The sequence below is a fragment of the Trachemys scripta genome, chromosome 4 (assembly GCF_013100865.1).
Source record: "Trachemys scripta elegans isolate TJP31775 chromosome 4, CAS_Tse_1.0, whole genome shotgun sequence".
In the NCBI taxonomy this organism is placed as follows: Eukaryota; Metazoa; Chordata; order Testudines; family Emydidae; genus Trachemys; species Trachemys scripta.
In genome coordinates, this window is record NC_048301.1 from 61108116 (window position 1) to 61125061 (window position 16946).

Genomic DNA, 16946 nt, shown 5'->3' on the forward strand with positions numbered 1-16946 from the left:
TTTCAGAGTAGCAGCCGTGTTAGTCTGTATCCGCAAAAAGAACAGGAGTACTTGTGGCACCTTAGAGACTAACAAATTTATTAGAGCATAAGCTTTCGTGGACTACAGCCCACTTCTTCGGATGCATCTGAAGAAGTGGGCTGTAGTCCACGAAAGCTTATGCTCTAATAAATTTGTTAGTCTCTAAGGTGCCACAAGTACTCCTGTTCTTTTTGCGGATACAGACTAACACGGCTGCTACTCTGAAATCTATTAAGCATGTTGCAGTATGAGATTTTCAAAGGTATTCAGGCATGTAACTATGCAGATATTGATTTCAATGGGATTTGAGTGCCTAACCTGCCTAGGTGCTTTTGGTAATCCCATTAGGTGCCTAGACACCTTTGGTTTTCAAACTGCGGGTCACGACCCACTACTGGGTCGCAGAATGTAAGGCACTGGGTCGCAGCAGCTCTGGTCAACACCACCAACTGGGCCATTAAAAGTCCCGTCAGTGGTGCTGCCCAGTTAAGGCAGGCTAGTCCCTATTTGTTCTGACACCACGCTGCGCCCCAGAAGCAGCCAGCAGCAGGTCCGGCTCCTAGGCAGGAGGGGCCACGGGGCTCTGTGCACTGCCCCTGCCCTGAGCACTGGCTCCCGGCCAATGGGAGCTGGGGGAGAGCAGTGCCTGCAGGTAAGAGCCACACAGAGCCGCTTGCATGCCTCCGCCTAGGAGCCAGACCTGCTGTTGGCCACTTCTGGGGCACAGTGCGGTCTGCGGTGCCAGGGCAAGCAGAAAGACTGCCTTAGCACCCCCACTGTGCCACTGACTGGGAGCCGCCCAAGGTAAGCCCACACCCCAACCCCACACCCCAATCCCCTGCCCCAGCCCTGAGCCCCCCAACCCAGAACCCCTTCCTGCACCCCAAACCCCTCATCCCCAGCCCCACCCCAGAGCTCTGACCCCCTTCTGCACCCCAACCCTGTGCCCCTGCCCTGAGCCCCCCCAAACCCGGAGCCCCCTCCTGCACCACAAACCCTTCACCCCCGGCCCCACCCCGGAGCCTTTACCCCCGCATCCCCCCCCCCTCGTCCCCCCCTGAGCCCCTCCCACACCCCAAACCCCTCATCCCCAGCTCCATTGGGTCACGGGCATCAAGAATTTTCTTCAACTGGGTTGCCAGAAAAAAGTTTGAAAACCATGACTCTAGCCAGTTAGCCAGGGGAGTGTCCCCTTTCCCTTTACGATACCTTCTCCCTCTCTCATAAAAATTGTGAGACTGAATCAGACCCCAGGTCTGTCTCGTCTAGTATCCTGGCTCCAACAGTGCCCAGAACTACATGTTTCAGAGGTTGATTTATGCCCTGAAGCAGGAGGGTTTATATCCAAATTTCTGTGCTTTTCTGTTTGTTGCTAATCCTTACTAGTGTCCCTTGAGCTGCTTTCAGTATCCACAGAAATAGACTATCTATTTTTCAAATCCCACTAACCTCTTGGGTCAGTGTGATGAGGGCTTTGAAGCCCCATCTGCCATTCCCAACCCTTCCGCTCAGAGACAATTCCTTTAAAGCCAGTGCTGCATTCTGTAGAAGAGAGAGGACTGGAACTGATGAGAAAATTAGGCCTGGATCCACAAAGGGATTTAGGCATTGCAGCACCTAACTTTTCGATACCTAGAAAATCTCGGGAACACCACTGGACTCCACAAAGCCTGAATTAGGTGCCTATCTCTCAATCATGGTGTGTGTGCGTGTGTGTGTGTGGGGGGGGGGGGGTAGGGTTACCATATTGCAGTCCTGGAAAAAGAGGACACTCCAAGGGGCCTCGCCCCAACTCTGCCCCTTCCCCACCCTGGCCCTGCCCTAACTCCACCCCTTCCCCAAAGTCCTCGCCCCAACTCCGCCCCCTCCTTTGAACGCTCCGCCCCCTGCTCCTCCCCCTCCCCTGCTTCCCGCGAATCAAATGTTTGTGGGAAGCCTGAAACAGGCAGGTAGGCAGGCAAGCTGGGAGGGAGGAGGGAGGGAATGCGAGGAGGCGTGGCCCAGTCCGGCCCCCCTGGCTGAGCAGCTCCCTCCGGCGGCTGGCCAAGAGGCTCTGGCCCAGGCGGCTTCGGGCTGTTCCTCACTGTCTCAGCTGCAGCTCCTGAAGCCCTGGATCGCAGGCTCTTCTCCCATATGCTTTCTATAGGCCAAGCTTTGCCTGCAGAGAAGCTGACTATGGGGATTGCGGTGAGAGCTAGGTGCTGAGCACCCCGCTCGCCGGGCCCCTCAGGTGAGGTGACACCCCCATGTGCCCCGGGTCCGTGTCCCTTTAAGAGCAGGGCCGGGCTGAGCCAAGCCAGCATGGGGGGTGGGGGTGGCTCCGCTCCCCGCTGCAGGCTGATGCCAGAGCCTCCGCTCCCCGCTGCAGGCTAATGCTGGAGCTTGGGCTGAGAGCCCCGCTCGTCTCCTGCACCAGCTCTGGGCGGGGCTTTGCTGCGGCTCCCCCAGTCCCCCAGGGCTGGGCTGCCCCACGGTAGGGGCGGGTTGCATGAGGGCCAGCAGGGGAGGACCCTGTGGTGCCGAGGGCTGAACAGGCCCTAAAGGGTGGTGTGGGGGCTGCTGGAGGGGGAAGCTGGGGAAGGGGTGGCACGGCCTCAACCCCCTGGGGCTGCCTGTCCTGCGGATGAGGCAGAGGGGCGCAAGCCGCAGCAGGACCCCAAACCCCCGGGGGAGGGGATCTGGGGCCAGCCAGGGGAGGCAGGAGCAGCCCTGGGGGTGCTGGGCGCGTGCAGGGCAGAGCCCCGGGAGAGCCCCAGCCCCGCGGCGGGCAGTGCTGCAGAGGAGCCCGCGTGCCGCGGCAGGCGAGGGGAGCCCCAGGCAGGGAGAGCCAGGCCGCCCGCACCCACCTCTCGCGGGCGCTCCATGCTGCTCCCGGTACCGCTTTCCACCAGCGCGGATGCCCTGTCAGCTGCTTTTGGGTCTTTAAATAGCCGTCCGGGGGGGAAATCCCGGACATTTTTAGCTTTTTACAAATTCCCCCCGGACGGCTATTTAAAGACCCAAAAGCCGGACATGTCCAGGGAAACCCAGACGTATGGTAACCCTAGTGTGTGGAGAGTTGGGAGACCCTGAGTCCAGTCCCCCTGCTCTAATCACTCTTCCATTATTTAGTTACAATGGAACAGCTGCAATAGGAGAGTCTGAAGGAGCCCCACATCAGAATAGTGCATTGCCCAGTGGTTAGAGCACTCTCCTCAGAGGTGGGAGATCCCTGTTCAAATCCTTTCTCCCCCTCAGGCAGAGATGGGGGGATTGAACCTGGGTCTCCCACATCCCACGTGAGTACTCTAAAAGTCATAAGATGGGCACAGCTGCTGCTGCAGTTGGCTGGATTTTGAATGAGACCCAATTCAAAGGAGGCATACTCAGGGGCCACCTACTGGATCAGGCGCCGCATGCAAGAAAGGCAAGCAAACATCTCTCTCCCCCCAGTTCACGAATTGCTCTGGGGTCTAGGTAGGAGATAGGGATCCAGATTCCTGGAATGAGGCAGCAGTGTGCATGGCCAGAGGCAGAAATATAAGAGCTGAGGGCACTTTTATCCTGAACATTTGGGTGCCTACAGGGTTTGGTGGGAGATTTGTGGATTGCAGTGGAGCCTAAAACTGAGATTTAGGCACCACCCAAGATTTAGGTGCCTAATATGGGGTTCAGATGCCTAAGTATCTCTGTGGATTTGGGTGTTAATATTTACATCTAACAAGGAGCAAATCCAGCCTCCCGGGCTGCCATGCACCTCCTTTCTGCAAAGAATGTAGTTCTCTCTGCTTGGATCTTAATTGGCTTCATTTGTGACATGTGAAGCCTCTCTTGGCCAGGGAGAAGTAATTTCATTACTGAAAATACAGCAGAGCTGCTGGGCTTCTCCGCGACCTAACTGAATTAAAGGGATGAGAAGATAAATAGAAGGCTGTTTTCAAAGGCAAGAAAAAGTCAACTCACAACGAGAATTCAAAGAACAGTGGTAAACCTGAGTCGTGCAGGAAACAGAGTTTCTTCACTCTGTCCTTCCACTGCATGAATCGTGCCTTCTTGGCCAGATCCTCTGCAGGTATAAATGGCTGTAGCTCCATTGAAATCAATACTGATTTATGCCAGCTGAACACCTGGACCTACATGTTTAACATACCCATGCTTTTAGCTCCTAACATCATATTTTGCAGAAGAATGAGAAGAGAGGCTAGATCTGTGTCCCCTCCACATCTCACATTGCCATTTCAGTTCCTGTCTCACCTTTAGAAAACCTTCATCTCTTCTTCAATTATACTCCAAAGACTGCAGAGAAATGTTTACAGACCAAACCCAAAGTCCAGTTCACACCCACGTGCCTTCAGCAGTTAGCAATGCAGAAATGTTGGAGTAGATTTATGGCCTCACTTGCAGAGCTGATGAGAACCTGCAGGTCCTGTTGATTTCAAACTGGAGTTCTAAGCGCTCAGCCCTTCAGAAAGTCAGGCCCCACAGAGCACAAAGAAGGGGACTGATAGCACTGACTTGAGCCAGGCACACTGTGGGCAGGTGCTGCATATTCTTCCCTTGCATAGTTCCGCTAACACACCTCAGTCGCAAACAGGGCCGGCTCCAGGCACTAGCTTGGCAAGCAGGTGCTTGGGGCGGCCACTCCGGAGAGGGGCGGCAGGTCCAGCTATTCGGCGGCAATTCGGCAGATGGTCCCTCACTCTCGCTTGGAGCGAAGGACCTTCCACCGAATTGCCACCGCAGATCGCGATCGTGATTGTGATCGCGGTTTGGGGTTTTTTTGTTTTTTGGTTGCTTGGGGTGGCCAAAACCCTGGAGCCGGCCCTGGTCGCAAACTCAACCACTCCTGATCCCGCAGGCCTGAAGCCCTCCTGGGCAGAGACAGTCAATTGTGTGGAATGACGACAGACTCCTTGGTGATTTTGTGCTGTGCACAAATGGGGAGCAGGTTGAGACACAGCTATCACATTTTGCTTGTAATGCAAGCCAGGGTTTAGAAAAGGAACTATGTATTTTCCTTATTTTCTGTTTCTTTCACAAAGCTGCTAGTTTTTTCAGTGTTTAAAAACTAAAGTCAGCTCCTGATGTTTCCAAGTGCTAGTGATCCTTGCCCTCCTTCCACATACCAGCTCTGCAGATTGCAAATTAACTCCTCTGCACATTTTACCCAACATCCTAATGTGTGAGCCCCATCAGATTCCACTGGCACTTAGGGGCCACTTCATTCCTGAGGCCATTGAGGGCGGCTTCCTGTGTTTCCTGGCATTTGGTTGGATTTCTAGGTAGAATACATTGTGATAAGTTGCATGTATTTGTGGTTTTCCTTGCTTGATTGCTTGCATACTACCCATCCACCAGTGACATGTGAAGCCTCTCCTAGCTGGGAGGAGTAAACTTATTGTATCGGTAGTCATAATCTTAGCCTTTTTGTCAAAGAGAGAAAGCATTTGTACTAGGGGAAGGAAAGGATTTCTCAAGGTCCCTTATTTTCCTCCTTTTCTACCCTCGCCCTCAAAGGTGATACATTATGGTGACCTTTCCACCACTTGATTCAGAGTGGATGTAGGATGACCAGACAGCAAATGTGAAAAATCGGGACAGGGGTGGGGGGGTAATAGGAGCCTATATAAGAAAAAGACCCAAAAATCGGGACTGTCCCTATAAAATCGGGACATCTGGTCACCCTAAGTAGATGTGACTCTGAAGTCTATCAATTTCCAGAGCAAGTAGGTCAAAAGGGGTCACTAAAGAGCAGTGCAATATGATCTTTCTACCTATGAGCTGATTGCAAGGTCAGTACTTCCAGTTGAGATCGGCAAAGGTCCCAAAACATGTGATCTGGGAAATTGCAGGTTAGGGAAAAGAAAGAGCATTAAGAAGGCAGAGATACACTGGAAAATTGTGTAAATGAAGGAAATCTTCCGTAGGGAAGGAGCTGAGAGTCACTATGTCCAAATACTACAGCACAATAAGATGTAGCATAGATAATCCGTGTCCCTTCTGTAGGGAAACCATAACTTGTGCAGCCTGGATCTTTGGTATGCTGATTATCCTATATAAATTCTCTGAGAGGCTCAGAATGCTTTGTGACTCACCATCAGGGAAGCAGCTCACTCCAAAAGTAATATTGTCCATCGCAATGTCAGCTTGGGAATTCCAACCCCAGATTGCTAGAAGCTGCAGGTGAAACCTTTGGAACAAGACAAAACTTTCAGAGAGAGAGAGAGAAAGAGAAATAAACTCCCAAAACAGCAATCCCATAATGATAACATGGAGTCAGAGTATTTCTTCAGGACAAGCCCTGATAAGCAGTCACAAGGAGCTGCCACAAACCACCTGTCCACACTTCATAAGTTGTTAAGAACCCACCCTAGTTTCGTCAATGCAACAGTTCATGGGATGCTAAGCAGTATGCAACCTACAGAGCGAGAGCGAGTGTGTGTATGGGGGGGGGGGAGAAGGGGACCAATAAACTGCCCCATTTCAGTCACCACAAGACAAAAGGAAAATATCCATGCACAAAAGGCAAAAACTAAACCCAAAAACAAAACCCCAAGGATTTCCCCAGTATTTACAAAACAAGAGACAACCCCTGAGCCAGATCCTCAGATGGTGTATATGAGGTTAATCAAAAGAGCTACACCAATTTACACCAGGTGAGGGACTGGCCCTTGAGAAGTTTAGCAGTAGCTCCCCAGCATGTTTACTTTGCTGGTGTCTTGCCCTTCTTAGGCTTGCTCAGCAGGAGCTATAAGTTAACTAGCTTAGCTAGGCAGATGCCAGGAGGACAATGTGTGCATGAAGACATCACGTCACACACTCTGAATTCAGTAGGGGGGGAAATATGCTGTAGGGTCCCTTCCTAATGGATGAAGCTGAACTGTTTTTGATTTACCATCATAAATAATTAGATGTCTGACATCTAAATACATTTGGATCTCATTTAAAACACATGGGGAGAACTGCCACTGGCGAAACTCCATCATGATTTATGGGAGATGGAGCACTGACATGCAGCGCATGCTGTTTAAATATATTAACTGTACAGTTTGGGAACAGTCTTGTTCTAAATGAGAGGCAATTTAAAATATATATACCTGCCAAACATTGGCCCAGATCGCAGATGATGTCATGTGGTGGAGCTCCACTGAAATCCTTAAGTCTACCCTGCTTTATACTAGTTGAGGATCTGGTCCATTATGTTTAAGTGAAAAAATTCACAACTACAGGAGCTAGACCTATACAAGAAGAACAATGCTGGTGCAGCATCCGTGTACTATATACACTCAGGGCCCTGTCAAATTTCACAGCCCTGGAGCCAGAGAATCAGCAGAGGAATTTGCCATTTGAGCCAGTTGCTGCAGAAACCCTCCTTGTAAACACAATGCTCCTGCTTATTAGGGCAGTTTTGCTGACTATTGCAATCCAAGACTTTTTGGGCTCCTTGCCTGCCTCTCTTGTTTTCTGTCTGCCCATCTCTCCCCACAGAAGTGGGATTTCTAGCTGGTTTTAGTGGGTGTGCAGCATAGTTATGAGAATCAGAAGGAGCTTTATAGATTGTGAAGCTTCTGATCAAGACATTGAGCACTGAACTTTCTAGGCTGTCATCCTCCTCTCCCCATTCAAGGTAAGAAATAAATCAACCAGGAAGCTGAACTTGCCAAGAACTACTTACATGCTCCAATAGCCTGCCCTCAACTACCTAGTACTCCTTCCTTCTGACCTCCACCAGCTTCTGCCTTTTTACCTGCTTTCACTCCTCACAAGCTTGACTATCTGGTCTCTATTCACACTGCTCCTTCCTGTTTCCTGTCTTCTCCTACTCTATCCATACCCATGGCTATTCCCCCTCCTGGGAACCAGGAACTCTATCCAACAGCAGAGGGAGGAGACTAGAGGTCTCCCTGCAGAAGACAGAAGGAGCATGGCATATTGGCCCAGAATTCCACAGCAAGGACCCTTTGAGACACAACAATACTGGACCCTGCATTAAAGTAGAAAGATGGCAGCAGCTAGAAATGCATCAAAAAGCAATTCACAGACAGAGATTTCTATTTAATTACAATGAACAACACTACCTATCATGTTGGTCTAGATTGGGCTGGTAGCACCTCTTATTATTAAGGTTGCCTTTATAAGCCCCTGCTTTTAGTTGTTTATAACTTTACCAAATTTTAGCCACTTGGGCTGAAATTTCCTATGCAGGGTGTCTACCTCAGGCTGATCATTGATCATTATTATTTTTGATATCATTATTATTAAACTTCAGCCAAAATGGCTCAGTCGTTTCTGAGAATGAGGCTGAGGAAAAATACATTGTCTTGCCCGTGTTAAAAAGTTCTGAAGACGCCCTCTAGAACTCCCATGCTTGGCAGGAGAGTGGCCTTCGTATCAAGGATGTGCCTTTTGCCATCCCTGTGAAAATCTGCTCAAATTTGGCCAAGTTATAAGGTTTCAAAAACTGCAATTGGCATGTGGTCAGGAGAGACTTCTTAAAGTTTAACAGCTAAAATCTCCAAAGATTTCAACTATATTTGGCATGCACCAGGCCGGGGATGAGCAGGCTTTTCCCTGCAATTGCTGCTATAAGCCACTATGAGTTGAGCCAGGTGCACGCACCTCAGCTGACAGCAAGGAGTCTGTCTTTCCTGTGCTATACATGCAAATAAGAGGATGGAAGAGAAAATGGCCTGATTCAAATGCAGAGAGGACAAGGTACAGACCTTTGGGGTGAAGGGTGTAGATTGGGACATGGAATTTGGGGTGGGGAAGACTGGGGCTGGAGGCTGACATGGAGGGAGAGGGAAACTGGGAGTTGGGAGAAACTGGGACAGGCCGGGCAAGGAGACTAGGACAGGAAGCCAGGAAGGAAAACTGGGAGTTCAGAATGGATTAGAAGCCAGTGAGAGAGGACTGAGATCAACCAAGGAGCTGGGGGTGGGAGACTGGTTGGACAATGAGAGTGAGACTGAGAACTAGTGGGGCAGGGAAGTGGAAGTGGAGGTTGGGGAGGGGAAGTAGATCTGTCTGTGAATTGCTTTTTGATGACTTTCTGGATGCTGCCATCTTTCCACTTTAATGCAGGATCCAATATTGTTGTGTCTCAAAGGGTCCTTGCTGCAGAATTCTGAACAGTTTTCAAGTACTTAAAAGGTTGTTACAAGGAAGAGGGAGAAAAATTGATTTTCTTAACCTCTGAAGATAGGACAAGAAGCAATGGGCTGAAATTGTAGCAAGGGAGGTTTAGGTTGGACATTAGGAAAAACTTCCTAACTGTCAGGGTGGTTAAGCACTGGAATAAATTGCCTAGGGAGGTAGTGGAATCTCCATCATTGGAGATTTTTAATAGCAGATTAGACAAACACCTATCATGGATGGTCTAGATAATACTTAGTCCTGCCATGAGTGCAGGGGACTGGACTAGATGACCTCTCCAGGTCCGTTCTAGTCCTATGATTCTAAGAACCTAGCATGTTGGGGGAGAACTGGGACTGGCGGAGGAAAGAGAGTGGGATAAGGAGCCAGCGGAACACTGATATTGGAGGATGAGACTGGGATGAGAAACCTGGGGAGTGGAAGTGAAGAGAATGGAACTGGGATAAGGAGCCAAGAGTATGGAGGGAAAAGGAATGGGACAAGGACAGATTGTAGGGGTTGGGCAGAAGGAGTCAGGCTTGGGGGGAACAGGCAAAAAGGTCATTGTCCACTAGAGCACATTCCCCTCCAGAGCCTGGAATGAAACCCAAGATTCCTGAGTCTTATCATAGCTCTGTTGTCAGCAAATATATTTGAAACCCACTAGTAACATGTCCCATCCCCTACTAGTATGGTCCACACAGAGGATGACAACCTACTACTGTTATCAGTTATTCCCTTAGTTTAAGTAGCAGAGGTCTGTGCAGTGGATATAAAGGTTCCAACCTTGCTGATGACCCTTGTGGATGTCAATATGATGCCACATGATGGAATATCTGTTTTTTCAGTTTGCTTTTTTAAAAACCTAGTAATTACATGAGACACTACCTTAAACAACATTAACAAGTTTGCAAAGTCAAATACTCAAAATGTAGGAAAAGACAGAATGAAGGCATTGCCTGTGCAACCTTAATTTGGCCCCCTTTTGTGTTACAAAACACTAATTATATGCTTACATACTATAATTTCCACAGGATCCCTGCCTTATCTGTGCACAGGATGGACTGTACACTGGGGATGAATCAAAGTTGTGTAGTAAAGGAGTCCATTGTCCGTAGGACGCCTGATGTCTTTGTTGGAAGGGGTGTAGTGAATGAGGCAAGGAATTGCAGGAAGAGAAAGGATGATCTCATGGTTAAGGCAGTTGAATGCTGCTCTGGAGAACTGGATTCTATCCCTGCCTATGCCACAGACTTTCCTATGTGATGTTGGGCAAGTCACTTGAACCAAACTTTTCACATGTGGTCACTAATTGTGTGTTCCTCATCTAGGTTCCCGACTTGATATATCCACGGTCTGATTTGCAGAAGTGCTGAGCACTAACAATTGCAAATGAGGTCATTGGGAGCTGGGCTTTTAATATCTAAAGTGCTTTATAATGCCAAGTACTTGAAAAACCAGGCCATAGGCATCTCAGATTTGGCACAGAAAATTAGTGGATAATTTTGACCTTAATCTCTCTGTGCCTCGTCTGTGAAATGGGGATAATACCACCCCCTCACCTCACAAGGTGTTGTGAAGATAAATTAATGTTTGTGAAGCCCTCAGATACTAGTGATGAGTGCCACAGAAATGCATAAGTTAGTTAATAATTCTGTCTTCAGAGCAGGGCTGGACTGGTGTGCAGTAAATAAACTCCGGCACCACAAATTGAACAATAAGGATAAAACAACATATTGAATAGCTGCTCATTAAGTGAGCACCATCCAGCCTCTGCTCTAAATGAGGCAGGGGTACTATGGAAAAAATAGCATGTAATCATGTTATCAAAGACTATATCATAATGTATACTCACAAGGGGGGCAAATTAAGTTTGCACAGGCAACCTTAATAGTGGCATTTCTTAACTTTTGAGTTCTTGACTTTGCAATCTTAATAATGTTCATTTAAGGAGGTTTTTTGTGTGTAATATTACGTATCATTCCACATCTCCCTCATTCTCTGAGCATTTTCCCATGTATCTCATGCTGCCCCAGAAAGTCTATTTTGCTTCAAAATTCAGCACTGCCATGATGCAGAAACCAAGGACCCTGGGCAGAGAAGTTAGGATCTGCTTGTTGCAGAATACACAAGGTCTTAACTATATCTCGACAGCCCTCGGAATTCCTTTCCGGGATTCCAAACAATTAGTGCCAAGTAGGAGCTCCTTGCAAGACGTTTAATTCTAAACCAATTCATTGGTTACATTAACAAACTTTTACATGATCAGAACTAAAGAGCTGCAAACTGACAGGGTTCCATACTGCTCCTCAATATCATGCCCGAGCATTAGGCATATTGCCAGCACGAGGATCCACCCTATATTTAAGTATACAAAGATGTGTACTATGGTCTAAGGGTTGGAAAACATGAGGCTCCTAGATTAAACTAGAGATGGAGTTGAACAAAAATCCTGGATCTGAATTTTACTGGAATTTGGATCTTGTTCCAAACTTTGTAACTGGTCTGTATTTCAAGCTGAGCCAAAATCCCTAGATACCAACACCCTTGAACTCTGGGAAGGGTTTGGCTCTGGATCCATGCACCTGTCTCCGTGTTAAATGGAGTCCCCTTTTTTCTTGACAATGACGTTTCAAAGTCGTTAGTCGTTGTAAATATTAAATGGGATATTTCCTTTCATTATAATGTTTAATAATTAAAATGGACACTAATTTTTTTTGTCAAAAATGTCATTTGGGTGAAGCCCTGCTGAGGAAGAATCAAAAACAGAAGAGTGAAATTTAAAACCACTCTCTCTGTGCAAAACTATAAGCTGCCAATATACTCCTCCTGGTTTGAAATTGATTGAGGCTGGGAGAGGGGATGAGAAAAGTCTGATTAAAAAAATACTTGGTTTGAGTTTTTATAGACTTTAAAACTTGACTCCAGTCAGAAAAACAAATAAACATTAGCCCCATCTGTACAAAGGGTGAACACGAATGTACACAAGCACTATTGTACATGCCTTCTTAGACACTTGAAGTTTCCAGTCCACGTGCACACAGTGATCCATACGCATGCAAATCACTGACACGTGCATGCTGCCCATTGGGTGTCGTGCTGAGCTAATTTGGGGTGTCTGCTGTGCATTAGTAGATGTGCATGTGTGTGGCCTTTTGAAAATCTGGGTATTTTTCATTTTACATAAGCACATAAGAACGGCCGTACTGGGTCAGACCGAAGATCCATCTAGCCCAGTATCCTGTCTACAGACAGTGGCCAATGCCAGGTGCTCCCGAGGGAGTGAACCTAACAGGCAATGATCAAGTGATCTCTCTCCTGCCATCCATCTCCACCCTCTGACAAATGGAGTCTAGGGACACCATTCCTTACCCATTGTGGCTAATAGCCATTAATAGACTTAACCTCCATGAATTTATCCAGTTCTCTTTTAAATGCGGTTATAGTCCTAGCCTTCACACCCTCCTCAGGTAAGGAGTCCCACATTTTCCATTTTAGAAAACAGACTTTTCCTTAACATATTCATTTTGCATTCAGTCTCAGTTAATCTCAAACAGCAATGGATACATAAAAGTCCATTCAAGCAGTTAGAAAGATGGGGTAATTTGAATGATGTGCTGAATCCACAGAACAGATAGAGGTGAATTATGTTCTAATGATATTTATTCATATACCTATGTGACTGATTCAGCTATTCACAATCCAGAATTTATTAATAGCATTTTATGGATCACTTTGTTTACCACACCCTCAGTCAAAATCCTACCTTTTCCCAACACTTTGCATGTCATAAGAACGAATTGTAAAGTTAACACAGTGTTCCATAATGCAACCTAGCTAATGCAGCCAATGCAAAACAACAATTCAGCTTGAACAAACAGTAAATCTAGGCCCTGATCCAAAGCTCTCTGAAATCAACAGGAAGAATCTCGCTGACTGCAATAGGCATTTGATCAGGCCCCTTGTTATTTTATCCATTGCCCCTCTTTGGTATTATAAAAGGACAAGGGGCAGTTCTATATGTCACCATCAGGTGGCGATAGCAATGTCTGTATCCATGAGAGCAATGATTTAAGAGAATGTATTCCAACAGCCATACCTACAAAACCCTAGTATATGTGACTGTAAGAGAGGCACCGGAAGAAGTCAAGAATGCAAGCCATGCTCCACAAAGGTCCAGCAAACAAATTTGTTAACCAATGGCATTCTTACCTGTTCTGGAGCACTGGCATTTGCAGTGTGATGAGAAACCAGCGATCGCTCCAGCTCCCTGTTCTTTCCCACACCAGAGGGGAGATACTGACTCCACCTGTCTCTTCCTGGACAGAGAACGAGATGGTGCCATTGTAACTGCCAAAAATATGCACTGAGAATTGGATCTGTAATAAAATAAGAGGAAAATAATGGCATCCTGTGGTGAAAGGAGGGTGGCAATTGAAAGGACGGATTGTCTTTAATAACCATGGAAACCAGCCTTTAAAATGGGAATTTTTATGGTTCATGTCACCTCCTGGCCTTGACCCCTCTCCTGGATGGGTACCAGACGGTTGTGTTTGGATCTAGCTGCTGAATCCCATGTGCTTCTAAGCCCTGTTGTGTCTGGGCAGTGACTGATCACTCTGAATCATCATTCTAGCTCTGAGTCTCTCAAGCACACTCCCAGGTGCAGTCCCCATGTCTGACACCCTCCCAGGGCAATGGGACCCCGCAGTCTGGCTGCCTGGAGCCCAGAACTAGTGCCCCAGCCTTCCCAAGCCCCCAGTTGCTTGGAGATGTTCTCTCAGACTCTACCTCACTATGGGAGCTCTGGTTTCCCAATTACACCCCTCAGGGACAACATGGCAGTAAGATAAGGAAACAGGCTTAACAAAGGAACTTCTTAACCACAGACACTTTTACTCTTAAATAGCATTAGGACTACAGATCTTAGGGAAAAACTCCCGAATGCATTCTCCCTCAATGTGCTGACCACCACAGTGAGTGCTAGGTTGGGTCTGAGTCCTTAGGCCAGATAGCTCCCCGTGCCTGCAGCGATGGGATGGCCCCCCCTCGAGAAGCAGCTCCCTTAAATAAATGCTCTCCTCTTTAGTCATGTGGGTAGGCCAGGCAACTGCAGGTCTTCCAGTCATGTGCTTAGACTGCGGGATTCCAACCCCCTCCTCAGAGACAGGTTTCTGCTAGAGTCAATTCAAAGTCAATGGCCCCTGTAGGCAACAAACCTATTGTTTCACTAGGGAAGACTCATTCAGAATTGATAGCCCTTGATGGCTCTCTCCTTGCTAGTCTCTTGAGTGTCCCAACTCCTTGGCATAAGCACCCAGTATCCAGAACAGACTGTTCTTAAGAACATAAGAACGGCCATACTGGGTCAGACCAAAGGTCCATCTAGCTCAGTATCCTGTCTTGCGACAGTGGCCAATGCCAGGTGCTTCAGAATGAACAGAACAGGCAATCATCAAATGATTGTCAGCATCTGACTGGTTTTCAACACCATCTGGATATCTTAACCCAAGCTGGAGGTTACAATGCAAAGTGAAGGTTACAAGGAAGATTACAATAAAAAATGGTGCTCCCAAAACAATATGGAGTTTACAGTTTGAAGGGGAATGGAGAAGGCGTACTTGAGGAACCTTCTCACATCTCCTCACAAGATAGAGGATCTCCTATCATGTTTGCATCCCCTTTGACATGAATCACCTCCATATCATAACATGGGTGCCAGACTCCATTTTAGAAATTTGGCATTAAAGCCCTTCCCTTGGGAAACATGGTCCTTCCAAGTCTCATTAAAGATATTATATACGTCAAGGCAAATTCCTCCATCCCATATGTTCATACAGTAAATATCTCAATAACCAAACTAACATAGTATTCAACAAACATCACAAAGCAGTTCAAAATCTGTCACATGTATCTTCCCCTTTCAGAGCACACTGGACAGATATACATATGGAGTTCACGCATACACCCATTGCCCCAGAACTTCTGGGTTTGAAGTTGAGACTTGAACCTGCCACTTCCTCCTTCCTCTCATCAACTAGGGAGTGGGTGCTCCTTCCTTCCTTAATGTGTCACCCACCAAAAATATATGCTGGGGTTTCTCTCCCACTGGAGTGGTGTACGAAGCACCCCCTTGAAAGGCTGGGTGATCAAAACAGACCTAGCCCCCTGTGAAGCTGGTCTTAAGCGAGCAGTAACTCCTGAGCTCTGGTTACCCCATGTCAAGTGGGGAAGGGATTCAGGGCTCCCCAGCTCTGGCATTCCTTCTCAGGGTCTTGATTTCCACCTGTGGGCTGTGTGCATATGAGGAAACCATTTCCCTCCTCAGAGACTGTTTCCTCTCTCTGCCCCATCTCCATGAAGGTCAAGAGCTGGAGTTCCCTGTGGTAACACCTCCCTTTCTAAGGTAAGGGGAGGCAGGGAACTGAATCTGACTTCTTTGTATCTGCACTTGAGCACGCCTGGCTCACTCCACCTGTAGGGAGCTGAGCAGCATTCCTCCCTCCTCCCAACACAGGTTCATTTGTGTTCTCACAGACACTCACCTCTTCTGTGAGTGATCGAAGTCGCCTGTTCGCCATGTAGTACAACTGGACTCTGGCTCAAACTTACAACATAGTTTTCCCTAAAATATCAGATGGAATATCTTCCAATACTCCCACCACCAGCAACCCTTAGCGCTCCTGGGTATTTACAAGGATCTGGCCTACAGGCGGACAAATGGTTTTACTCTTGGAACCCGTAGCCACATCTGACTGCCTTCCAACACCTGATGAGATTTCAGCATATGGGGCTTCACAGGAGTGTGGGCCGTGCTGGTGTCCCTCCACCGCAGAATGTCACTGCATTAACTTCTGCTTTCACCCCCCATTGGGAATCTCGTATTTCTGTTCCCATGAGGGTACAGCGAGACATATGTACTAATGCCTGAGACATGAGTTCAGCCACACGTACATTATATGCCCCAAATGAGCTAGCTGTGTTACTCACTCCCTCCAGTGGCCAAGTAGCAGATCCCTCCCCCACCCCCTTCAGGCTGGACGATCTGTATGTTAGCCAGCCATGGTGCATTGCCAGGCCCCTGGCATCTGAGCCCTGGGCAGTTTGCCCACTTGTGCCTGGTTCCCTGACAATCAGAACACTTCAGATCTCTGAGGCTTCTCTTTGGAGGTTGGGTTGGGGATGCCACTTGCCCATGGTGGGATGCACCTGCATGCCCACACTTTGAGGTCTGATGCTTGGTTAGGTGGGCTGTGTAGTCAGCCACTCTAGTTCCCAGGCTGTTCGGCATACAGAGAGATAGGGAAGGTAGCCATCATACAGAAACAGGGACCTGTAAATTGAGGATTAGCTCCACAAGGATGCTAAACCTGAGCAATATACCTGGTAGTTTCCACTGGCAAGACGGGCTGGCAGGCTGGCACTGTAAGCCCTCGCAACGTCACCTGTCTGATTGCTGTCTGCTCGCAGGTACAGGAAGTGCCCTATGAGCAGAAAAATTCATTAGAAAAAAATGGCGTAAGTTCATCCAGTCAACAAGAAATCTTTGTTGATGGATGTTCGCTTCCTGGATACCCACTGCCTGCTGATTAGAGAGGAAGCTTGTTTAAAAAAAATCTGGCATTTTCTTTTTCATGCATTTGTAAAATAATTTCACGACTTTGTGCTGAAACCTCTGTGCCAGAAGGGCATGATAGAGGCGACATTAGGGCTTCAGCATGGATCGCTCACTGAGGTGGTAAAGTCAGATACATTGGTGCCCTGAAAACCTATGGAAAAATGGATTTTAGCAGCATGGGAGCTGAAATCGC

General features: G+C 47.7%; 1 protein-coding gene across 4 annotated transcripts in view; it reads right to left on the reverse strand.

The window, feature by feature from the left end:
* Window positions 1-16946, reverse strand: part of LTK (leukocyte receptor tyrosine kinase) — a 169277-nt gene that overhangs the window by 59501 nt on the left and 92830 nt on the right. For all 4 annotated transcript variants that reach the window (XM_034769117.1, XM_034769115.1, XM_034769116.1 and 1 more), the window contains 3 exons: window positions 16519-16619; window positions 13348-13514; window positions 6096-6190 (listed from right to left, as the gene is read on the reverse strand). In XM_034769117.1, the coding sequence (XP_034625008.1) occupies window positions 6096-6190; window positions 13348-13514; window positions 16519-16619 (363 nt within the window). The remainder of the gene's footprint in view (window positions 1-6095; window positions 6191-13347; window positions 13515-16518; window positions 16620-16946) is intronic.